The 25787-nt window shown below is 40.4% G+C and overlaps 1 protein-coding gene across 1 annotated transcript in view; it reads right to left on the minus strand.

Moving 5' to 3' along the window:
• Nucleotides 1-25787, minus strand: part of LOC108533172 (coiled-coil domain-containing protein 192) — a 148946-nt gene that overhangs the window by 52781 nt on the left and 70378 nt on the right. The window contains exon 4 of the mRNA XM_017877585.1: nucleotides 14772-14904. Within this exon, the coding sequence (XP_017733074.1) occupies nucleotides 14772-14904 (133 nt within the window). The remainder of the gene's footprint in view (nucleotides 1-14771; nucleotides 14905-25787) is intronic.

The raw sequence follows: 25787 nt of genomic DNA on the forward strand, positions 1-25787 counted from the left end.
GGGGCCTATCATGGGGAGGGGGAGGGGGGAGGGATTGCACTGGGAGTTATACCTGATGTAAATGATGAGTTAATGGGTGCTGACAAGTTGATGGGTGCAGCACACCAACGTGGCACAAGTATACATATGTAACAAACCTGCACATTGCGCACATGTACCCTAGAACTTAAAGTATAATAAAAAAAGAAAAGAAAAGAAAAGAAAAAGCATATTAAGCAACATGACACAAAGACACAGTTCCATTAAGGTTTATTCAATATCCATCTATCCAACATCTTATGACTATCAAGCATCAGGTACTGAGATAGGCCATGAATACAAAGAGAAATAAGACATCATCTTCATTTCTCTTCAAGAAACCTACAGTACATTGATAAAAAATGAAAAGCAAAAAGATATCTATAATAGATATTCTGATTGTCATATGCATAAGGTTTATGGGTGTACAACTCATGCAAAGGTCAGGAAAAGGATGGGAGGTGGTAGTGGTGATGGAGACAGTCACAAAAGACTTCTTTTAAGAAAGATCTGAAGACAAAGCAGATGGGGTGGAAGTAAGGGTTAGGACAATCTAGAAAGAGGAAATAATGTGACGCCTGCAGGTACAGAGTAGAGTGATGCCTTGGGGGAGAATTCCCTGTAGTTGCATAATGGCTAGAGCTACTACTATCACAGTTCTTTTTTTTTTCTTTGAGGCAGAGTTTCACTCTTGTTGCTCAGGCTGGAGTGCAATGGCGCGATCTCAGCTTACTGCAACCTCCACCTGCCTCAGCCTCCCAAGTAGCTGGGATTACAGGCACGCACCACCATGCTGGCTAATTTTGTATTTTTAGTAGAGATGGGGTTTCACTATGTTGGTCAGGCTGGTCTCGAGCTCCTGGCCTCACGTGATCCGCCCACCTCGGCCTCCCCAAGTGCAGGGATTACAGGGGTAAGCCACTGCCACCAGCCTTACATTTCAGTTAGGTTTGGATTTTGCTCATCGCATGTGGATTTTAATTCTTTAGTATATTTATTTATTTTGTTTTCCCCTTCCTTGATTCGAAGTTCAATCAAGATTTTTTTCACTCTTGCTTAATTTTCATAAACACTTAACTTTAAAAGAGTGTTTACTATAAAGGATGCATGTAATGAATCCAGGAATAATACAAATAAAATTTAACCAAGACAGAAATAGACATGTGGTGGGTCATGTGTGTAATTGCAGCATTTTGGGAGGCCAAGGTGGGTGGATCACCTGAGGTCAGGATTTGGAGACCAGCCTGGTCAACATGGTGAAACCCCGTCTCTACTAAAACTACAAAAATTAGCAGGGTGTGGTGGCGGGTTCCTGTAAGCCCAGCTACTGGGGAGGCTGAGGCAGGAGAATTGCTTGAACCTCGGAGGCAGAGGTTGCAGTAAGCCAAGATGGTGCCACTGCACTCCAGCCTGGGGACAGTGCAAGACTCTGTCTCAAAAAAAAAAAAAAGAAAGAAAGAAAAAGAAAAGAAAAAAGAAAAAGAAATATACATGAGAAATAAGTCATTTGAAAGGGATAAGAGTGTTTACTTATTTATTGCCTTAGATTAAATTAACCAAAAGGAAAGCTGACATAATTGAGGCAAAAGAAGACTGGTAGATCAGTTTTCTTCAGGAATGTTTTCAAAGGATGAAAGCTTTTTTATACAATATAAATGAAAGCATTCGACAGCATGTGCTCATGAAAAAGGAAAAAAGAAAACCTCAAACCAGTTTCCATTCCCATAAGCATTTATTCTGATGTGAATTCTTCGCATCTTGATACTGCTTTATTGATGAATACATTAAGGTAATTTATTTTGTTTGCCATTATTTCCACATACGTATCTTTGTTTAGAGCCCACAGCTTCTGCTAAATAAATTGTCTCCCTTTGGCTTCAGATCAAAAACAACCTCAAAAGAAGGTCATCTTTGCTGAAATTCAATTATTGACTCTCTCGGGACTTCCAAGGAAAAGTTATGGCTATGAAAAAGAAAAGATTAGCCCCTTATATCTGGAAGTTTTGTTTATAGCATCAAGATAGTTGGATTATATAAGTTCTGGTTTAAATACTTTGTCTTCTTCTGCTACAATTAATAAAACTAAGCACTGATTCTCACATTCAGAGTAGTCAGCTGTATATTTCCCTCAATTTCTTTGACAATCTCTTAGATTTGTGGAGTTAAGTACATTCTATTAAAAGTATATTCAATTCTAACTTTTGCTTCTATGACTATGTGACACTTAGTTGTTAACATCCATAAATGAGAACAGTTAAATAAACATGGCATTTCCATACTCGCATCCAATCCTATTTGAATTAGAAGTAGAGTGATACTAGATCTAGTATTCAGGAGCATGCTTCCCATTTCTAATATCTTTGAGTATGAATATAAATTTGTATGTCAGAATTTATCCCAAGTGATGTCCTGACTTTTTTTTCTGTTTTTGTTTTTTGTTTGTTTGTTTTTGTTTCTTTATTTTTTTTATTTTTTTATTTTTTGAGACGGAGTCTTGCTCTGTCGCCCAACCTGGAGTGCAGTGGCCGGATCTCAGCTCACTGCAAGCTCCGCCTCCCGGGTTTATGCCATTCTCCTGCCTCAGCCTCCTGAGTAGCTGGGACTACAGGCGCCCGCCACCTCGCCCAGCTAGTTTATTTTTTTTTTGTATTTTTTAGTAGAGACGGGGTTTCACCGTGTTAGCCAGGATGGTCTCGATCTCCTGACCTCGTGATCCGCCCGTCTCAGCCTCCCAAAGTGCTGGGATTACAGGCTTGAGCCACCGCACCTGGCCCTGTTTGTTTGTTTTTGAGACGGAGTCTCACTTTGTTGTCCAGGCTGGAGCGCAGTGGCGTGATCTCGGCTCACTGCAACTATTGTGTCCCGGGTTCAAGTGATTCTCCTGCCTCAACCTACTGAGTAGCTGGGACTGCACCAATCACCACGCCTGGCTATTTTCTGTATTTTTAGTGGAGGCATAGTTTCACCATGTTGGCCAGGCTGGTCTCGAACTCCTGACTTCAAGTGATCCACCCATCTTGGTCTCCCAAGGTGTTGGGATTACAGGTGTGAGCCACCATGCCTGGCTGTCCTGACTTTTAGATCTAACAATATGATCACAATAGATATATAAAGTATTAAAATTTGAAAATTAAAAATATGTATTTTAAAGGAGTTCTTATGTTAAAAGCTTGTTAATCTTTAAAAAATAGTAAATAAACATTATGAATTAACTAATGCTATACATAATTTAAAATGAAAATGAATAATGTCTGGCTGTGGCAAAACCTTACAAAAATGAAATAAAAGCATATTGAAAGTTAACTACATTTTGTCAGAAATTTTCCAGAGGTTTTGGCACTCATCCAAAGTTACAAAAACCTATTTACTCTGAACAGCCATCAAAATTGTTCTGGTCAGCAGGGATAAAGGGACTGGAAGGCATTGTCAAATAGGTTGACATATTGTGAGTCAACTTAGAGGATGATACGTTTGTGTGAAGTCAGAATCCTATCACAGACAGCCTAGTGTGATAAAAATTTTTGCTATCCTATTGCCTTACACATTTGGGGATTTTCTATTTTTTTTTATTTTTTTGAAATGAGTCTCTCTTTGTCACCCAGGCTGGAGTGCAGCGGCATGATCTCAGCTCACTGCAAACTCCGCCTCCCGGGTTCAAGTGATCCTCATGCCTCAGCCTCCAGAGTAGCTGGGATTACAGGCCTGCACCACCACACCCAGCTAAATTTTGTATTTTTTGGTAGAGACAGGGTTTCCCCATGTTGGCCAGGCTGGTCTCAAACTCCCTATCTCAAGTGATCCGCCTGCCTCGGGCTCCCAAAGTGCTGGGATTATAGGCGTGAGCCACTGCACCCAGCCTTTTTAAGAGTTAAGTTAATACAGATTATAACATAGTGATTCTATAGAGCTAAGTTTTATCCCCTTGATCTGTCTTGTAAGTACTTGTTCTGCCTTTGAGGACTGGTAACAATTCTTGTTTTCTTTCATTCCTGAAGCATACATGTATTTCTCTTGTCATCTCTCTTTGCATCCTTTCATTTCCTTGGCCTCAGCAATCTACCTTTTTGAGTTACAATCAATCAATTTACAGTTTACCCTTGAACAACATAGCGGTTAAGGTTGCTGACCTCCTGCACAGTTAAAAATTCACATATAATTTTGACTCCCCCAAAACTGAACTACTAATAGCCTGCTGTTGACTAGAAGCTTTACTGATAACATAAACAGCGGGTTAACACAGGTTTTATGTTATACGTATCACATACTGTATTCTTATAATACAGCAATCTAGAGAAAAGAAAATGTTATTCAGAAAATTATAAGGAAGAGAAAACATATTGACTATCCATTAAGCAGAAAAATGGATCCAATATCTTCATCTTCAGCATCTGAGGAGGAGGAGGAAGAGAAGGGGTTGGTCTTGTCATCTCAGGGGTGGCAGAGGCAGAAGGAAATCTGGGTATAAGTGGACCAGCACAATTCAAACATATGTTGTTCAAGGGTTGACAGTATAATAATGCAAGTTCAGTCTGTGGCTGAGGGCTCCTCCTTCCTTTGTTTGCCAAGTTCTATTCAAAGTTCTCTAGAATAGGAAGGAGGTTCCTTACTTATTCACCAGGAAAGCCATGGAAAAAAAGTAGCCCCTGGAACATGTCTTGACCATCTTTATGGAGCAGATGCTCTATCAGTGTGCCCAGATTCAGATGATAGCTTGGCATAGCAGAACTTCCAGGTCTTAGTGGAAAACTGGGGAGTCAGGGGACATTTATAGCCACAGTTTCTGGGATTAAGAAAAGCACGTGCAGAAGAGCAGTAACATTTTCAGTCTTGCCAGACCCGTTTCTTATGCTTGGCTGAGTTAATAATACACTTTTCTGGGATCCAACTGCATACGAGGCAACTAAGGAAAAATGAATGCTATTCCTCTTACATTTTTTCTTTTTAATTATTTGTTCTTTGGCAAATATCAAATTATGTCTTTATTTAATTGAGGAATTTAGAGGCATAGTAGGGTAATCTGGTCCACGCCAGTGTATCTTTAGAATACCATAGTAAATTACCATATGCACATAGATTACCATAATGCACGGAGGTTTATGTCTAATATACATATTAGATACATATAACATTATCCTACTGGCCAGAAATAAATCCTGTGCCGTCAAACAGAAGTCTCCTGCTTGTCCAGCAGAATTTGGTTTTGTGCATCCTTTCTAAATTTGATTTGATGAGCTCAAGCTCCCTAAAAATATCTACTCTTTCCTCCAAATGTATTCATATGACCAATGTAGCTAATCTCTATCCTTAACTTCCTATCATGAAACACTGAGTTACTAAATAAAATAATAGTGAGGTTTCTGGAGAGCGACAGGAGAGAACACCATTCACTTTTTCTTTGTCAACAAGTGGTTTATACCAGGGACAGCTGCTCCACTATTGACAGCTGGCTGACAATTGTTTGCAACCCCAAAGTCTCCAATTCAGCTTATGTTGACAAATTGATGTCCATCTGCTGATGTTTGACAAAGGAGTGCCCAAGACTGTTCTGCAAATATCCTGGAAGGAAGTATCTTCCTCCCCAGCTCCAGTCTGAGCTATTTAGCAGCATTCCCAAGCAGTGCATGCCCTTCAGGTAATCAGAGCAGTCTCTGTAGTTAAGAAGGAAACTTTTGAAATTGATCAAGCTCCAATTCCCTCGTGCCTTGTCTGACATTTAGCTGGTGCTTGCCTCTCTGGATACAGAGGCAAGAAGACTTTTTTTTTTTTTTTTTAAAACAAACAAACAAAAAGTACCATTCCTAAGGAATGGACAGAAGGAAGGGAACACCATTTCCTGATAATGGTCTAATTCCAAAATTAGTCTTATAAACAAAGGAGGGAGGGACCTTGACATCATTGAATTCCCACAGCTGGTGCAGTTAGAAAACACTGGACCCCAACCAAAAATTTCAGAGTAGATCTTTTTGCCCTTTGTTAATTACAAAATAAATAGATTTCCAGACCTCTCACAAAGGAAGGACCTAAATAAGTAGTGTAAAAATGGAGGGAGAAAAAAGAAGAGAAATTGTGTACTTTCCTGACAAGATAAAACAGTGGATAGTTCTCTTCTCCAAGTTTATAAGGTTTAACTAAAAACAGATTAGAAGGCATGGTGAGAGGTGTATTTTGTCTTCTATCCAGAAAGCTTCCTCATCTTCTTTTATCTGGTAACACACCCTAGCCCTTCACCTCTGGCACATGACTCAGGTGTGGTCCAGGATCATATCCCATTGCCTTGGCCGCAGTAATTGATCTAAGGAGTAAGAAAGTGATATGAGCAGGGGCAATCAAATTCCTTCTCTGAGATTTCTTTGTAGACTGAGAAGGAAGCTCTGTTACCTGGAGTTGGGTGCGAATTAATGTTCTTTGATTGCAAGCACTATAAACCAGTGTTAACTACCTAAAGAAAAAAAAAATTTATGGTAATGATATGATAGCTTTCTGGTTTTTTTTTTTGAGATGCAGTCTCTTCCCTCTTCTTTCAGTAACAGAAATCATGCCTCTGTTACCAAAAGAAGGGGGAAGTGGTTCTGAGCAGGAATGGTAAGTGTTCACTATAGAGGGTTAAGACTGGACAGCCAAGGGATCCTTTCCCTTTCTGTACCTGCAGTAGTCTACATGGGGTCAACAGGCAAGGAGGGGCCAAGGGAGCAGTCTAGAAAGTCTGCGGTTCAGCCTCCTTACCAGCCTGAAGGGCTCATACATCCCTTTCCTTCAACTAGTTTCATTTTAGTTTCTGTCACTTGCAACCAACAAAGTCCTGATCAATGCTTAGTTTTTACCTCAGTGCTATTTAAGCCTATAGGTCTCTAAAATGACATTTTGAAAATCACAATTACACTGAATTTGTACATATTGAATTAGGCCACAGCCTTCAGCTGGAAGAAGTAACATTTGTTGGGATCTTCTGTGCAATAAATCTCTAAGCTCTGCAGGGACTCCTGAAACAGATGCTTATCCTTGTGGAAACTTCTGAAATCAGGAAGAAGACTTTGGTTTAGGGGTATAGTGGCTCTATTTCAGGAAAACACTTTCAGTGGACAAAGGAAGGGATAACAGGCAATCTCTGAAAGAGACCTATAGATTTTTTAATATTTAACTTTTTAGTTAAATATAAGCTATTTATATGAGGCAAATATTAAAACTTCTTAGGAATTTATCATATTTAGAAAGTACACCTTTAGTTGATCACTCCTATGCTCTCATTTTTTTCCCTACTGTTATTTGCTAGTGTGTATTGGTGTAAATGTAAAATATCCCACCTTGGAGTAGCTTCTGTATCTGAAAATTCAGTGGTAGTGCTGTAAAAGTAAATTCCTTCCTGCAAATCCTGGGGTAATGATTCCTGTGGGGGAGACATCTCTTGTGATTTTGTGTCCGGAATTGGTGGGTTCTCTTTCTCACTGACTTCAAGAATAAAGTTGTGGACCCTCACGGTGAGTGTTACAGTTCTTAAAGATGGTGTGTCCAGAGTTTGTTCCTTCAGAGGTTCAGATGTGTCTGGAACTTTTTCCTCCTGGTGGGTTCATGGTCTCGCTGTTAGCAGTGAAGCTGCACACCTTTGCGGTGAGTATTACAGCTCATAAAAGCTGCATGGACCCAAAAACTGAGACGCATCAAGATTTACTGCAAAGAGCAAAAGAACACAACTTCCAGGATGCAGAAGGGTACTCCAGCGGGTGCCCCCGGCTGGCTGAGGCAACCTGCTTTTATTCCCTTATCTGGCCCCACCCACATCCTGCTGATTGGTCCATTTTATAGAAAGCTGATTGGTCCACTTTACAGAGAGTTGATTGGTCCATTTTGAAAGAGAGCTGATTGGTGCGTTTACAATCCTTGAGCTAGACGCAGAGTCACAGAGTGCTAGTTAGCTAGATACAGAGTTAGCTAGATACAGAGTACCAATTGGTGTATTTACAAACCTTGAGCTAGACACAGTTCTGATTGGTGTATTTACAATCCTTGAGCTAGACACAGAGTCACAGAGTGTTAGTCCTCCAAGTCTCCACTAGGTTAGCTAGATACAGAGTACCAATTGGTGTATTCACAAACCCTGAGGTAGACACAGAGTGCTGATTGGTGCACATACAATCCTCCCGCTAGATATAAAAGTTCTCCAAGTCCCATCCAGTTCAGGGGCCCAGCTGGCTTCACCCAGTGGATCCTGCACCGGGGCTGCAGGCGGAGCTGCCCGCCAGTCCTGAGCGGTGCCTGCACTCCTCAGCCCTTGGGCTGTCCATGGGACCCGGCGCCACCGAGCAGGGGGCGGCGCTAGTCGGGGAGGCTCAGGCCTGCGCGGAGTCCACCGCAGGGGGAGGAGCTCAGACATGGCCGGCTGCAGGTTCCCTGCTCTGCGGGGAGGCAGCTAAGGCCCGGCGAGAATTTGAGTGCGGCCCCTGCGGGCCAGCACTGCTGGAAGACCCCGCGCAACCTCTGCAGCTGCTGGCCTGGGTGCTAAGCCCCTCACTGCCCTGGGCGCGCTGGGCCGGTCCGCCAGCCGCTCCCTGTGCGGGGCCCGCGGAGCCCGCGCCCGCTGGAACTCGCCCTGGCCCGGGAGCCCGCACGCAGCCGCGGTTCCCGCCCATGCCTCTCCCGCCACACCTCCCCGCAAGCAGAGGGAGGAGGCTCTGACCTCAGGCAGCCCAAAGGGGGGCTCCCATGGTGCTGTGGCGGGCTGAAGGGCTCCTCAAGCGCTGCCAGAGTGGACGCCGAGGCTGAGGAGGCGCTGAGAGTGAGGGCTGCTAGCACATTGTCACTTCTTAATTTTCTGTCAAGGCAATAGCACCCTTGGACATAGTAGAGAGTAGGGAGCAGAAAGTGGAAAAACACTGTGCTTTTGACTACATATCGACCTGAGCTCCATAAAGTCTGATGATGGTGAGCAGTGGTTTTTAACGAAGTCCCAGCAGCTGAAACAGTGAAATTCCAAGACCAGACTAGTTACTTTCTTAGAAAACCCTAGGTAGACTGGGAAAACAAATATCTGTGTTCAGTGGTGAAAGAAGGTTACCTGTAGAACTCTTGGTCAAATAATTGGTTGCTAGTATGGCGAATAACAGCTTTGAAAAAGCTAGGCTGGGAGAAATTAGAAGAGGAAAAGGTGGCATTGTTCAACAGACCTACACACAAGTGGACAGCTATTCAAGCCTAGTCTTATTCCAGTAAATATTAACATGACCTCTCTCTAAACGCTTGGAATGCTGCCAACTCAAGATTTTATTTAGGCCCAATGCACTTTCTTTAAAACACACTTACACTTGACAGGGTTTTTAGTCAGTGTTAGGATTGCTTAATCACTACTTTTTTATTTTCTAATGGATATAATGTTCACATAACATAAAATTCACCATGTTAACAATTTTAAAGTATACAGTGGCTTTACTGTATTAAAAATACTGTGCAACCACTGCTATATCTCATTCCAGAACATTTTTGTCACCTCCAAATCCCTCTTTTCCTAACACCTAGTTGCCACAGGAACTTTGATCCTAAGGAAGTTTGCAGGTGGAGAGGTAAAAAGAATATTGCAAGAGAGAGAAGGTTTGAACTCAGTGTCTAGGAGTGAGCATCATGATAAAAGATTCACTTTAAAATACTGATGAAAATTGGCTCTGGGGTGTTGGCAAAGAAATATATTTCCAGACTTTCTCAAGAATGTAGGACAGCAATAGTCTGATACTTAAAATAAATGGGATAAGTTGTCCAGTGTTTAAAAAGTTATGTGTCACTGAAAAATCACTAAAATGTTAATCCTATTACAGGCTTCCCCTCAAAAGTGTAGCTGGCTTGAGTCAGACATTGAGTCTTGGATAAGCCTACCCTGGGATGTACCAGCACTACCTGGGGAGTACCTCCTTAATGGGAGTAAAACAAAGAGATAACTTTTGAGTTGCCAGGACTTTCATTGGGATAATGGGGACATGCATATGTAGGCTAGACACCTTATTTGGTAGCTGTGTGTATTAAGAGAGAAAAGAAAAAGAAACTAAAGGAAAAAAGTTCAGAAGGATGCATTCCGTTAAGTATGCTAGCTTGAAATCTATAAACCAAGTTCCTGATGTTCTGGTCAAAGGCAGGCATTTTCATCAGATCAAGTAACTACTCATGCACCAACAACAGGACACAGTCAATAAGGTCTTTTGCAAAGTAACTGTCCTTCTAAGCTAAAGGAAACAAGGATTATTGTTGTTTTTTGTGTGTATGTGTGAGAGAGACAGAATTTCGCTCTGTCATCCAGGCTGGAGTGCAATAGTGCGGTCTCGGCTCACTGCAAACTCCACCTCCCAGGTTCAAGCAATTCTCCTGCCTCAGCCTCCTGAGTAGCTGGGATTACAGGCACCCACCATCACACCCGGCTAATTTTTGTGTTTTTAGTAGAGATGGGATTTCACCGTGTTGGCCAGGCTGGTCTTGAACTCCTGACCTCAGATGATATGCCTGCCTCAGCCTCCCGAAGTGCTGGGATTACAGGTGTGAGCCACCACGACTGGCCACAAGGATTGTTTTAAAATTTAACCTTAGGTTCCTGCATACTGAAGTGTACCAAAAGGTGAACTCAAGCTTTGAAGGGATACAATAGGTGTTTTACTGAGTTCTGCTGAATAGAGCTGTAAGCATTTCAGGTGTGGAAATGATGGAAGGAATCTGCCTTGGGTTGTGATTATTTGAACAAAGTAAAATTAACAAACAACACTCAGGCTGTAAGTAAGTTTCCCGCTGTGCCAGTTTTGTAATAAAGGTGCTTTTCTTTTCAGCTGAACTTTCCATCGACTTAAATCGTTTATTTCTTTGGAGGTAATTTAAGCACACTGCCAATGAAATAGTTTACTGTGTTTATGTTTTTAAAAAAGAAAGAAGTTTGATAGCACACTATTTCATTAATTTGAATATGAATATGCCTAAAAATATTCCTAATATTCTGGAAGATCCCTCTGATTCCTCTGATCGGAAGACCTGAATGGCAGACCTGAATGACCTATAGGCTGCTTAGAAAACGAACCAAACAAGGAAAAATCACACAGAGGTGAAAAGGAGTTCTAACTTATTTGGAAACATTTCATTAATCTGCTTGTTAGAACTGTAAGCATCAGTTTGTAACTATAACAGAGAAATAGCTGAATGCTAATCTAGGTAACAAATGTCACTTAGAATCAACACTTTTTTTTCCCTTCTCGCCATATAATTGTTACAACAAAGCAAGCCTTCAGAGTAGGTGACCATGTATCACTTACTGAAGGCTAGAAGGGAACTCCTTTTCCAAAGTGGTTCATTCTCTATTTATTATGGGTTCTGAAATTATACCATTGGAGATTTATTTCTTAGATCATGACAGTCTTTTGTTCATTGAGAAGAATCGACTTTTAAAGTACAAATACCCATGGTATGGGTGGCTCCTTAAGTATTACACTATATATATGTATATATATGTTATTTTACTTTTTGAGACCCGGGCTCACTCTGTCACCCAGGCTGGACTGCAGTGGTGGGATCTCGGCTCACTGCAACCTCTGCCTCCCAGGTTCAAGTGATTCTCCTGCCTCAGCCTCTGGAGTAGCTGGGATTACAGGTACCCACCACCATATCCAGCTAATTTTTGTATTTTTAGTAGAGATGGGGTTTCCCCATGTTAGCCAGGCTGGTCTCGAACTCCTGACCTCAGGCAATCCATCCACCTCGGCCTCCCAAAGCACTGGGATTACAAGTGCGAGTCACCATGCCTGGCCTACACTACATTTTAACTTGACCACTAGTTGAAGGTGTATTGGAGATGTTTTTTGTTTGTTTGTTTAAATTTATTTTCATTTTAATTTTTGAGACAGAGTCTTGCTCTTTCAGAACCAAGGCTGAAGTGCAGTGGCAAGATCTCAGCTCACTGCAACCTCTGCCTCCCAGGTTCAAGCAAGTCTCATGCCTCAGCCTCCCAAGTAGCTGGGATTACAGGAATGCACCACCACGCCTGGCTAGAAGATGCTGATTTTGCCTATCACTCTTTTCCAGTAATGAGATATTCCTTTAAGAAAGTGGATTTCTCTTAATCCAGCTCTGTGCCTTTGGTGGGAGCTGCTAGCTGGAGCATTCTCCTTCCGCATGTTTACTTCCTCTACCCTGCCACCCAGTGGTGGGGACATGACCATGGTTTGTCCAACCTTATTTCCTCAGCCCTGGCCACAAAGATTGGTTCATATCCACAGATGGGTACCCAACCTAAGGTAGGACTGAGTTCTTTCTTGTACTTTCCAACTAGAGCTAGTGGAAAAATGCTTTCTTTCTTCCCTGGAGATTATATGATAAGGAGAGCAGCCCATAGCTGCTTGTGGCCATATTTCCATTCTCTTCTGACATCTAGCTTGAGAGAATCAAGTCTCAATGCAGAGAGAAGCAGTGATGAGTGACACAGAAGTTTCCTGATGGTACTTTAGACTGGAATCCATCTGACTCTAAGGCTAGTGCAGTGCTCTCTCTTGGTTTATTTACATGCGCCAGTAAATCACCCTTTCTCCTTAAGCTGTTATGACTGGAGCTCATTTGCAAACAGAGGTCTGAAAACCCAAAACAAACATTTTACAAGATAATCAGGGGAGTGGTGGTGTTCTAGGTCCAGAAACATGTGTGTGTTGGGGGGGTGGGTCAGCCCTAATTGTCCTGTGATTAAATAGGGGTCATTATGTGTTAAAGTTACTGGAGATCTTTTCAGACTTTATTCTGAAGTGAATTCAGAGGCCAAGGTTACCAAGGTTTCTGAGAATGATGGTTAATGTTATGCTGGGACCACAATGGCCTTGACAATCTCCCGGACTATTGAATTTGGGTGAGGTTGCAAGGGACCTGCGGAAGAGCAAGATTGTGCAAATATTTGACTTAGGATCTTAGTGCTACATGTCAGTCAACTGAGTCAGTTTCCCTACCAAATAAGAGAAGCAACATGTAGCTCCAAAAGAGAATCGCTGTTTTGATCCATAATGGATCTTACAATGACTGGCTTTATTTAAATTTTAAATTTACATCTGTTCATGAGTAGCCATGTTTTTCTCTACAGGTAGTTAAAAAAACCACACACACAAATAGAATAATGGGCAAAAAAAAAGGTAGGATTTAATGTTTTCTTCCCTCTCCCAAGCCATTAGAGTCCTAGTCCCTCAGTATTATTTAAATTTTGCCCTCTCAAAATATCCAAGAGACAAAATTGTCATTAGACAGTAAGTAATATTGAAAAAATGAAACTAAGAAGAATTAGAGACCTTGCGATTATTTTTCTTTGCACGGGGTTTAAAATGCAATTGAAAAGTTGAAAGCTTCTCTTAAGTGAGCTGGGGAACCTTCTCCAATGTGCTGTACAATCATTGTCAGTTTCTTCTAATGAAACCAGTGAAAAATCTGGCTAATGCCTCAGAATAAGGACTTTTAAATGGATAATATTCTCTAATGGATTTTATTCTTTTAGGCTTCATGGTGGTAAAAGCAAATTTACAAACTGCCTTTATGCTGTTTTATTGAAAGAACAAACTGTGTTTCAAGTTCACAATGTTATGTGCAATTTGCATCCTGGGAAAGCACTATTCAAAATTGAAAATGAAAATCAAATTCATATGAAAAGCTTTACCATGTAGTCAGGGTGCTGGGAGTGTCTCCCTTTCTGAAACTACACTTCACCTGCTTCCTCCTCCTCCATTTGGTTCTGCATTACTCCTCTTTTTCCACAATTACTTATGAGTAATAAAGGAAGGCAGAGTAAGAACGATGACATGTTCCTGGCTTTGCAAGAGTGGCACACATCAAAGGAAGACATTTTTCCCAGGGAACCACAGCTTTGCAAGAGATCCACCAGGCAGGAATGAAGTTTGATATTACTGTGACATAGCAGAGGGAATGCCCTGAGTCTCCCAAAGATGGGAAAGGCACAGTAGGGTACAGTCAGCTGCTGCTCTAGAGGCTAACTCTCCAAGTGTTGCTTGTGCAGTGGCAGGGTAATGAACATCTCTAAGCCTCTGCTTATTGTTAGGGAATTCGTAAATGTGCTTACCTTAGAGGTTATTCTTAGAATTAAGTAGACATGGAATGCTTAGCAAAATACCTGGCCCATGGTACTGTATTAAATGTTAACTAGTGTTCTCGCTAAAATAACAGTCTGAGATTTGGGGGTTTCTTTTTTGTTGCCTAACGGTGTGTTTATAGTTTGTTAGCTGGAGAAGTCTTTTTTTAAAAAAATCAGAACCAATGTGGCTATTAACAATTTTCTGAACTACCCAGATTTCATCTCCAGCCAGCCTTCCCTGCTTGTTTCTGGTTCATTTGCCTATTGAAAAAAAAAAAGATTATCTTCTCTTCCCCGTGCCCTAGTCTGTCAGCCTGTGTTTTCAGACAGCTCTGTCTCACTCCAGAGCCCAGTCCCTGCAGGCGCCTGCCTTCCTTCTTACGCCCTGCCCTCCCCCTACTACCACCCAGCTTGTCCAGCAACACTTCTCAGATCTATTTCAGTCTAGCTCTTCAGCCTCAAAGACTTTCCCTTAACGAGCAAACCACTTATTCATTCTCTGTCCCTCTCAAGGTGAAAGTGAATCCAGCCTGGAGTCAGTAGCTCATGTGCTGTATCTATTGGTGCCACACAGAGGTCAGGCCAGGCCTGTGGCCTCGTTTTTTTTGCTTTGTTGCCAATACAGCTACATACATTACCCAGCTGATGGGCCAGTGTGGCTCTGTCACGTGGTAATACTGACCTCTAGGGGCTGGCTTTCCTTCACATAGAGTCTTTATCTTCTCATTGAGTTCCAGAACTGTGATGGCAGCCTCTTGCTTAGCTGTTGCCAAATCAGTTTGTAGCTTTTTCACTTTCTTTTCATGCTTCAGTTTCTTAAAAAAATAAAAAATAAAAAAGTAAGAGTTTCCATCACTGGGGACAGACGCATCAAAGAAATAAAAGGAATGATGTCTGAACAAACACTGCCTTTGAAGCCTGCTTAGATGAAACACTCCCTGTTTATCTAGATTGAGTCCTGTTCGAGGTTTGTGAAACAGTGTATGTGCTCCTGTCAGAACGTTTGAACCCTCAACAAAAAAAGCCCACTCTCTACATCATAGTATCTTTTACACTTTTGAAGAGTTTTTATCTGGGTCAGAACCCTGTTGCTTATAATAGAGGCAATTAGAAGAACTCTAGTTGCCAGTTGGCATTTGCCACCGAGGTACTAATGCCTACTAGTATCAGACTTTTTTTCTCCATCTGTAAGTAGACTCATGTGAAATAGAGCCTTGATTCTAAGTCATTTCCCCCTCAACACTATAATGGTTTGCTTTCAGATACACTCTAAAATGTGTGATGTGACCACCAAATGCTGGTGTTTTCTGATATTTAGTATGGGATCCATATGGGGAAAGTGTCAAGGGTAAGAAAGGGTCAAACATAAGAATGGTTTTTAAGCAGTAGTGAACAGGAATGCCTTGCTCTAAAATAATTTGATTTATGAGATCTAAATCTTTGGGAGAGCTGAATCGGGAGCTTGTTACATAACTGAAGGATTCACCTTGAGACTTCATGACTCAAAAGTTCCTTTTAGGGTTTCAAAGTAGATTTGATTCTTTAAAATTGGGTTTATCTGCTACTTTGGAGAAGCTGTCTGTTGTGAAAGGTGTTGCATTTGTACTTTCGTGTTGCTTTTGTATAGCTACCTTTCCATTGAAGAGCTCACCTTGCCAAGTCTTTGTGTGCTGGTAATTAGAAAGCTCAGAAAATGATCTACTAACATTTCTTATCAGACATAAATCTTGAGATAGGGAAGGGATGGTTTTTGCTCACTAGGGAAGATCATGTTCTTCCCTGGCCTCTGAAGGCAGTATACTCAGACAGCAGGGAATTACTCTACTCTTTGAGAGTAACACCAGTAAAATCAATTTATCAAAAATGGTCTTAAATAGAAATGGGCCTCTCATTTCAAAGACCCCTCATTTCACTTTTTGCTTTGTTGCAGTACGACTACATACATCATCCGGATGATTTATGAGATCTAAACCTTTGGGAAGTCACTCAGATCAGGTTATCTTCTAGACCCCAAACAGGGAGATCAGGACTTCACTAAAGCTTAGTTAATGGCATAAACACAGCTAAAAGGAAAGTGTTACTCGAAGGAGAACGGTAGGCATGGAACTTCTTTAAGGGGAGTTAGAGGGTAGAATTAGGCAAGGTTCAGCCAGCACAATCCAGGTGAGAGGTACCCTGAGCCACAACGCAAAGGCCTGGTTTTCATGGCAGTACTTGTAAAGAGGTAGTACTAATTATTAGGATGCATCCTCTGGGTGTCAGGCACGATGCTGGCCAGATGTTGAAACATGAAGACTGATGAAGTCTCTACCTCCAAGTCATGAAGACCTTCTAACGAATTCCTTTCTTCTGAGCCTCTATTCACTAAAAGGCTTCATAATTTGGCCTGTCGTGTACCTTAGTTCAGGAGAGACCGAGCTGACCAAGAAATATGTCTGGGTATTTGGCAGCTGGACAGCTGTGTTTTTCAATTATTAAGTTGGCATTTTAATATATACCTCTGTCTCTTGTGAGCTGGTTTGGGTCAGCTTGTTCATGAGGATCTCATCTATCCCAGGCCTGCAGTGACAGCACTTTATGAGGTCCTGGATGGTCACCATTGACCTTTTCCTCTTCAATACTCTTCCACGCTCAAATTTCTACACTTTCTTTTTACAATTTAGAACTTTGGAGATATAGAGTAGGAGGAAGGGTACAGAAATGAAAATTGAGAAAGTGGGGAGAATGAGGGAAAATAAGGCAAGAGAGATTGTGAAGGGAGTGCTAGAAAGTGTCCTAAAAGAACTAACAATAGTATGTGTGCTGAAATGTTAAGGACTAGGTGTGCTAATGAGAGCAAGTTGCATTGAAATGCATAAATAAGACAGTTGGATAGAGAAACAATAGATACCTGATAAGATGAAGAAGATAGTAAAATATTCATTGTAGAATCTATTTTTTGACTTATATGGGTGTTTACTATATAATTATTTCAACTTTTTTGTATGTTTGCAAGTTTTCATTATAGGATATTGGGAGAGAAGGAACTAAGATTTATCTTCCTTACGTTGCCCCTCCCTTAATTCTTAATAAATGGTATTCAAATTCTCAAATCATGTCACAACTCTTCACATGCAGATATGTATTTTTCCAGAAACTTTTCTCAAAGTATGTGTTGACAGTAAATAAACACAAGAAAAAATAAATGCAGTGAGGTGAGAATTAATGAACAGTCACCAGGAGCTGCCATGGTGTCTGTCACTAAGAAAAAGGCTTACCAAGCTACATTTTCATTTTGATGGAATAATTTGATGAATAGAATTCAGGAACTCAGTGCACAGAGACAGGGTTTCTCAATATCAGTTAAGAATTTCACCTTTCTAGGTACACATTTTAACTCTTTTTAAAAAAATATTCAGTTACCAGAAAACACGTTCCTGTCTGTCTTTTACGGTAATTATATGTTCTGTCTCTTCTATTATAATATTTGTATATTTACCTTATAATCTGAGAAGGAAATTGAGACTATTTAGTTTGGAGAAGACATTACAGTATACAGGGCAGTCATGGCAGTTGACTTTAGTTACCTAAGGGACTATTCAAGAGGAGCGGAAGCTGAGTCAAACAATGTTGTTTTCAAGATAACACGAAGAACAATGGGTAGAAACCATGAGGAGGCAGACGTTGGCACAACATGAGAAAGAACCCTCCGACAATCAGAGCTGCATCCAGAACAGGATAGGATGCATCCTGGCAAAGACCTCCTGCTCTGGGAAAGATCAAGCAGGGACTGGATGGACATCTTCAGACAGGCCCTTGGTGACCTGTGGGACCTGGGTTGAGAGGTCACTGGAAGTTGGGCTTCCCTCAACTCCTTCCACTTCTGGCTTTCTCCAGCTCCCTGAGGGGCACAGCACATGAGTAAATGGACATCTCAGCCCTCAAAGCCTCCAGGGTTGGTGTAGTTGGTACACCTTAAAGATAATTCTGGTATTTGTGAGAAGTTGGATAAGAAGGCCAAGAAAGCCTGTGGGTCCCTTAGAATTCAAGGATGATGTGAATCAAAATGTCACTTTAATATTTAGCTATAAGGGAGGGGAAAATTAAATTTAAATTAAAAATTGGATAAAAGACTTAGATTGGCTGTCTAACGTTTCTGTTGAGACCTTTTGATTACTCAGATACACTTAAAAATAGTTCAACATCTTCATCTATTTTTTTTCTTTTCTCCAGAAAGAATTGCTCTCTGCTATTAATTCATAGCTTTAACCAAGCCCTTTGGGCATTTCAAACAATTCAATTTGCCAACGTGTTTTTTATTAGTCATAGACATCAAATGATTTCAGCAACAATAATATTTTCCTTGCTGTTTGGTGTTCACTAGCCAGGCAACCCAAATGTCATACTTGAATCTAATGCAGTCTGTTATGGTCTCCTTAGTAACTAGGAACTCTCTTTGGTGATTACTGAAAGGATAGGAAGGCTTTATAGCTTGGAGGTAAATTCCTATTACTGTGCTCTTTTCCTACTTCTCCTACTGGGTGGAAAGAGGGAGGAAATCATGTATTTGTGCAATGTTTTGAAAAGGAAATATCTATTCGTATCATATTGCTGAATGGCTTGCATTATTCCAAGTTAATGAGAATTAGAAATAACCAGGGAACTATTCATAGAAGAGGGTCAACACAAAGTTGCCAGCACTGTTTAAAATTTCTGGGTATTTCCACATACTTTAAACTGTGGCAGTTACCCAATTGCCTGGCCCATGACATTTCTAAGCCTTAGATTCATGTCATAGGACTACTGTGGGGATCCAAGGACATAACATAGAAGTGACAGCACCCAGCACTATGCCATGTAGTAGTTATGTCTTTCTGGTTTTGTCATTACTCTTAAAACACATAAGAGAAAGTTTGAACTCTTCACTGAAACACTAAGCACCTTCTCTAAGGATACTTTAGAGGATACTAAGGATAGAGAAGGTATCTTTTCTAAGCACCTTCTCTAAGAATACGTTAGCGTTTTAGTGAATAATTGAAATGTTACAGAAAATAAAATGGAAGTTGTCATACTTTACAGAAAATAAAATTTGTACTTAATTGAAAGCAAGACATTTCATTTCTTCTTTTTTTAGAAATTAAGTTTTCCGCATGATTGCATTGATCTCCTCCTCACTTTGGATGGGTAGACAAAACTTAATGTTCTGAAAACAGACATGCAAATAGCCTTGATTCAATCTCCTGCCAGAGCTGGCCCGGTGCCTAGGCAAAGTCAGTGACTGCCTGCCTGTAATGATGTGAGGAGCACTCCAAGGCACTGCCTCTTGCTCCTCACGGCAGCTCTCTCTTGGGCCTGCCAGGGCAGAGCTTCCTCCCACTTTGTCTGAAGTTTACTCTGTCCATCACAGCCTCCTTCACTTAAGAGCCTGTATAACAAAGGGATTTTGTCTTCAGTGGCCCACTAAGAAAATGCTCACTGCTGAAGACATAAAAGAGAATTTGGTTTGAAAACAGAAGGTATACAAGTGTTCTTCCTTGCATTTCTCTTCTAATAGCCAATCAATAATAGTAATGAAAGTTATAAATAGTGAAAGAATTTGGATACAACTTGTCTTTAAAAGTCAATTTTATATGTTTTGTATTTGTAATACCCTCAGGAGAATATTTTAAAGTCTAGGGATGTCAAATGTGTGTCATGTATGTTCTTTTTCAGTTCATGGCAGGCCTTTGATTTGGGGATTCTTTAACCCTGTGTTGCCCCTGTGGATTCACAATCGTTTAGTCACACTTTCAGCAGCCACTGCCCATTGATGAAACCTGTCATCTGTGTTAGTATCTCTCTATGTAGACAAGGAAGTTGAGCTGCAAGAGAGTTCAGCCGGACCTAATCCTTGTTGTACAGTGAGTAGACAGCTAAATGGACTTGAACCAAGGTCTTTTTATTCCAGATGTTGATTTTTTTTCCAGTGACAACATGAGTCTGCACTAATCAATAGCATCATATTATTATTATTATTTTTAAATTACTTAAAGGTAACCTAGAAAGGCAATGTGACAGCTTGGTTATAAAAATTTAGCATTGAAGTGTGCTGGTGAAGTGTGATGGCATTTATTGCATGAGTTGCCAAGGTATCCCTAGAGAACCTAGGAAATAAAGGGAAGATTTGATGAACCCAGCTAAGGGCACTCTGAGACAGGTATTGTTCTTTCCCTTTAGTATCTTTCCTTGGAGTATCCTGAATTGGTTCTTGTTATTGTGACCATTCTGTTGAGTCATCTGAAGTGACAAAGAATGGATCAGATGAACCTTTCTTACAAATGCCTCAAATGAAAAACATCACAAATATAAGACATAGCTTTTTCTTATTTAATTTGATAAAGTTTTGAGGAGCTAGTTGATACACAGACCCTTAGGACTCACCCTAACCTTGACCCAGAGCCTGATCCCACTGGTAGATACTTGATGGCCAACAGAGTCAGATCTTGGAAATCAAAGCTAACACCTTTCAGTTCTTTGCAGAAGCCCTCCCATCTGAGTCCCGACTCATCTTATTTCATGTTGCAAAATGCTATAGAAATATATTTTAGTTACTCCTGAAACCCAAGGTTTGGGATGTATAATAAAAAGAAAACAAAATCCCAGTAATTCAACCAACAACCTGTCTCACTATAGGGGAAGAATTTGCCTATAGTTGGAGCCAAATCTCAGTTCGTTCCCTCGGTAGGATAAATAATTATTAGATACAGAAGTGGCATTTGACAATAGATGTTCCGCTTTCCAGGATGCCAGTATAAGTGTTTGTTTAAGAGAAACTACGAATTAATACAAGATAAAGGGATAACCTTACACTTGGGGTGAATTCCAGTGATAAGATGGAACTTTCTAATAGTAGAGTTGTCCAAAAATTGGAATGTTTTGCCTTAAAATACAGTGCGCTTCCCTCCCCTGCATGTGGTAGACAGGCCATTGCTGGGAGTGTTCCAGAGAGATGCTAACAGTTATTGGCCACCTACAATATGCCAAGCATCATTCTGAGAACTTCATATGTACTAGCTTCTTTTATTTTATTTTATTTTTTTGAGATGGAGTTTTGCTCTTATTGCCCAGGGTGGAGTGCAGTGGTATGATCTCAGCTCACTGCAACCTCCACCTCCCAGGTTCAAGTGATTCTCCTGCCTCAACCTCCCAAGTAGCTGGGACTACAGGTGCCCACCACCACATCCAGCTAATTTTTTGTATTTTTAGTAGAGATGGGGTTTCATCATGTTGGCCAGGCTGGTCTCGAACTCCTGACCTCAGATGATCCACCTGCCTCAGCCTCCCAAAGTGCTGTTATTACAGGCATGAGCCATCACGCCTCATTTCATTTTTGTAGCAAGCCAATGAGGGAGAAGTATTACAAATCCTATTTTTAGTCGCAAATACTGAGACACAGAAAGATTTAAGTATCTTGCCCAAAGTGAAATGGTGAGTCACAATTTAAATCTCTGCGCTCTATCTCCAGACTTTGCTTTCTATCATAATGTTGTGCATGCCTCAGTCAGTGTCTTACCCAGTGTCCTACATTGTGGGGAGTTTTGATAAGAGGGCATTTCAGATTCTTCTTTTTTTTTTTTTTGACAGAATCTTGCTCTGTGACTACACACCCACCGCCACTCCCAGCTAATTTTTGTATTTTTCGGTAGAGACAGGGTTTCATCATGTTGACCAGACTGGTTTCGAACTTCTGACCTCAAGTGATCTGCCTGCCTTGGCGTCCCCAAGTGCAGGGATTACAGGCGTTAAACATCACACATGGCCAAGGCATTTCAGATTCTATAAATTTATTTTAAAGCAAGTGAAAGCAGTGTCTAACCTCTGACCATGAAGTCTTATAGACATCAACTTGACCACTCAGTATGAATTAGAGTCACATGGAATCATCAAATCTTGGATGACACAGAATTGGATGCCCTCTTACAGGATAAACTGTCCAGTGTTTTGAAATGGAGAAGTAGAAACAGAGAAAAATGAAATAATTTGCCAAATTCATTAATATAAAGTCCCAAGAAGCAAAAATCAGAGCCAGATTTTCTGATTCCTTGTCTTATTGCCCCCTTTCCTGACCCCACATTATGCTGCTCCTTGGCCATAAGAACTGAAGAGCAATGGGATGGTTATGTCATGGGAATCTGGAGTAGGACCTAAGATTTTTTAAGTGTAAGGTTCCAGTAACAGAAGCAGCAAGACTTTTTGGCAAGCAGCCTTCACTTAAAGACCCCTTTATAGAGAGCCAGGGAAGACTGGACTCAGGCCCCTTTACATAGTATACAAAGACAGGAAGAAAGGTCCAGGAAGTTGATAGAATGGTCTAGGCAACTAAGATCTTGCTAACTTGTAAAAAAAAAAAAAAAAAAAAAAAAAACAACAACAACAACAACAAAAGCTGGATCAATGTCTACTAGCAAACCTGTTTTCACAGAGCATTATGCTATATGCCATATTCCAGCCCATTTCTGAGATTAAGGAGGTTCTACTTGCAGATTCTTTTCTTTGGGTAATACTGCCACATCTTTTCACCCAGTAAACATCAATGAAGTTGATAATCAAGATTTTTGAGAAAGAAAGAACCTATCGTACAATAAATAAGTTTTCGTATTACTGGCTGAGCATAGCAAAGAACAAATCTGAGAGCTCAAGCAGGTTGTGCGAAGAGAAAACATAGACCAAGGAGGAGATCTGGCTTTACCAGATTCGGTCTTACGATCTCAATCACACCCTGAGAACAGAGAGAGAAGTGCACTGTCACACCTAGCAGTGCCTGGCAAGAAGCTGTTTTCCAGTCCAATTCCCCCTGGGGACAGAAAGCGCCCAAAGGGCCAAAGCTGTATATGAAGCAATTTCAGTTTCTCAGCCCTACCTCTACAGTTGTTGGTATAATATCATTTGGCAAACATCTGTAAGAAGTGCCGTGAGTAGAAGAGCACAGAAACCAGAGAGGATAGAATTTACAAGTGGTGAAAAAGAATTCCCATACCTGCTTAGTGAAAGTGCTGCTAAGCTCTTCTAACATGATTACAAAAATAATGAAGAGTAATAACTTTATAATCGGTCAGATACTTTGCTTTTTCTGTGTCCAGCACTCTCTTTGAACTTGACTGAAGCTGTCTTCCGAAAGAAGATTAACAGCTATTGGCCATCTGTGACTTATCTGGGATCAGAAAGCACAGGCATGTGTTCAAGGACTGGAAAATTGAGGTACTGAAGCACCAAGATACTTAATTCACCTTTAGGGTTTTTGGTGTAGTAAGGAAAACCTAATTAAATTAATTTTCCCAATGAATATTCTTCTTCTTTACAAACCCCACTCTGCCCTGAAAGCAGTGACATTACATGCGATACAGGTTCAGTGACGTACAAGAACTGGCCTTAAAACAACTTACAATGATAAAGAAACCAAAGTAGAGAAAAGGAAAATTATCATAAGAGGAGAAATGATGCTTATAACTGCATGAAATAGCTCACACACTGTACAGGAGAAATTAGAGAAAACAGCCAAGTGGGAGGTTTTCTGTGACATGTTTTATTTTCTCATAAAATACAATATTTTTTAAAAAACTGCAGCTTTCTTGTGGCAGAGTTAATTTAGACATTTATAGAAGAAATGTCTAGGTTTAATGTGAAATGGACATGATCTCATATAAACATGTTTTCCATGTTAAAAGCAAAGGAGTATGTGAGTGACTGTTTTGAAAATTGCTGAGTTGCATGGTACTAGTTAATAGTGTTACTGATATTAATACTTTAGAATAGTTATTCTTTATAAGTAAAACTTCTGAGAAAGTAATTGATTGTTGGCAATGAATCATGTAAGCACATGACTTCACAGTATTATCTGTAATTTGAATATTATATAGCTGCAATTAAATGAGTCAGTTCTTTAATTTTTTCCATTGCTTTCATCTAGTATGTGTCTGGAAACAGAAAAAAAAAATGGTTTTGTAGAGGCAAGAATCTCAAGCTAAGGTTTTTCCTAAGAAAATGTAAAATTTTCCATTGACTTCATTCGAAGCAATATGTGATAGTTAATTTGACTAAGGACATTTAAACGCATATGGAGAAATTACTAAAAATTAAAGCATCAAACTTGGCTTCTGGCTCAAGATGTGGTTTTCCTTCTTGACTCTTTTACTTGAAAGGTAATATTCACTAGAATATCAAACTGACTGGGCAATGTAAGAAGTTAGAATAAGTTGATGAAGCAGAGGTTTTTTATTCCTTGGGGTACACATAACCACATAGTATTGCTGAGCTATAGAACCGATGCTATATGGTCTGCACATGCTGAGAACAACTACTTTTATCTAGAACTGCAGATAGTGTTCAACAGTTTAGTTGTTATTCCTACCCTGAAAGTTCTCTGTTCTTGATTTTCCTCTTCTCACTTACCTACTCTAACACAGGGAGCACCATAGTGTAACAAAAGGCTCAGAGGGGACAGCAAGTGCCACTACAATTCTATCCTGTTCTTTATTTAGAGAAACCAAGTTCCTCAGGGTACTATAGGCACAAAGCAAAGAAAGGAGTTGATCTGCAAATAAATTACAAACATGTGATCTTGACAACGATAGATATAACCCAGTGATCAAAGCTGAACTACCTTCAAGTTCATTTGCCCGATAGCTACAAGACAAGGTCACTTTGGGGGTCTCCTTGCCAACATATTTTATAGTCCCTCTCAATTCCATCCATATTCATACAATTTTATAAGTGTGTACTGAAGACATTTGATCTAGTATGGATGACACTGTAGTCTGTGCCCATTTGATGACAAGAAAACCATGTCTCCATGTTTCCAATATTGAAACAAAATCACTCCTTGTTTTTCTGAGTTAAAACCTTAGAGTCTAATGGTCTGACAATCATTAGCTTAAGCTCTCCCTTCAGCTTTCCTGCAGCTCCTGTCCTTGACCACTAGGGCAACCTACACCCTAAACCTTTAAAAATGATGGAAAAAAGAGCAGTATTCGGCTACAGCTGAAAACTTCTTTACTTAAAGCTGTCAGTCCTGCTCTGTGGAAGTAGTTGAGCACCTGGGGAAATGGTCTGAATTTCAAGCAGTATTTCACTCTAAATCAAGTTTCATTTCTCATACTCAACATTTCAGCTGTGATTTTAGTTACTTTTTTTGTTTTATCCTTCTCCCCTATTCAGAGAAGCTTTTTGTTCATGTTCTGAAGCCATGTTTCATAGGTGGAGAGACAAGAATATTTAGATTTATATGTAGTTATTTTTAATAGTCCTTAGAACATAAGTTTAATTTCAGAGTGTGATGTTGCAAGTGAATTGGGTTATATGTATGCAAGGTGAGGTTGCCGAGACATGACCCAATAAAAGAAGCATTTGATACTTGTAAATAGCATGTAAACAGAGAGAGAGGAAAAGGCGTGGTGGTGATGTGAACTTTTACTCTGGAGATATTAGTAAGTTTCACATTTTAACAAGCCTAAACAAATGCCCTTGCTCTAAAACAAATAATCACATGCAGATTATTCTTTGGTTTTGTTGGATTCAAGGACTATCTTGTTAATTTACTCACCAGCAAGGTGTCTTAACTAATTCCATTACAAATCTAGCATTGAAAAGACAGCACGTGAAACTGAACTCCCAAGCAAGGATCTTTAAGTAGATCTCAATATCCTATCTGGTAGCCCTCTAAGCCTGTTTCCATCAACACATG

Source organism: Rhinopithecus bieti, unplaced genomic scaffold (genome assembly GCF_001698545.2).
Source record: "Rhinopithecus bieti isolate Rb0 unplaced genomic scaffold, ASM169854v2 scaffold_10351, whole genome shotgun sequence".
In the NCBI taxonomy this organism is placed as follows: Eukaryota; Metazoa; Chordata; class Mammalia; order Primates; family Cercopithecidae; genus Rhinopithecus; species Rhinopithecus bieti.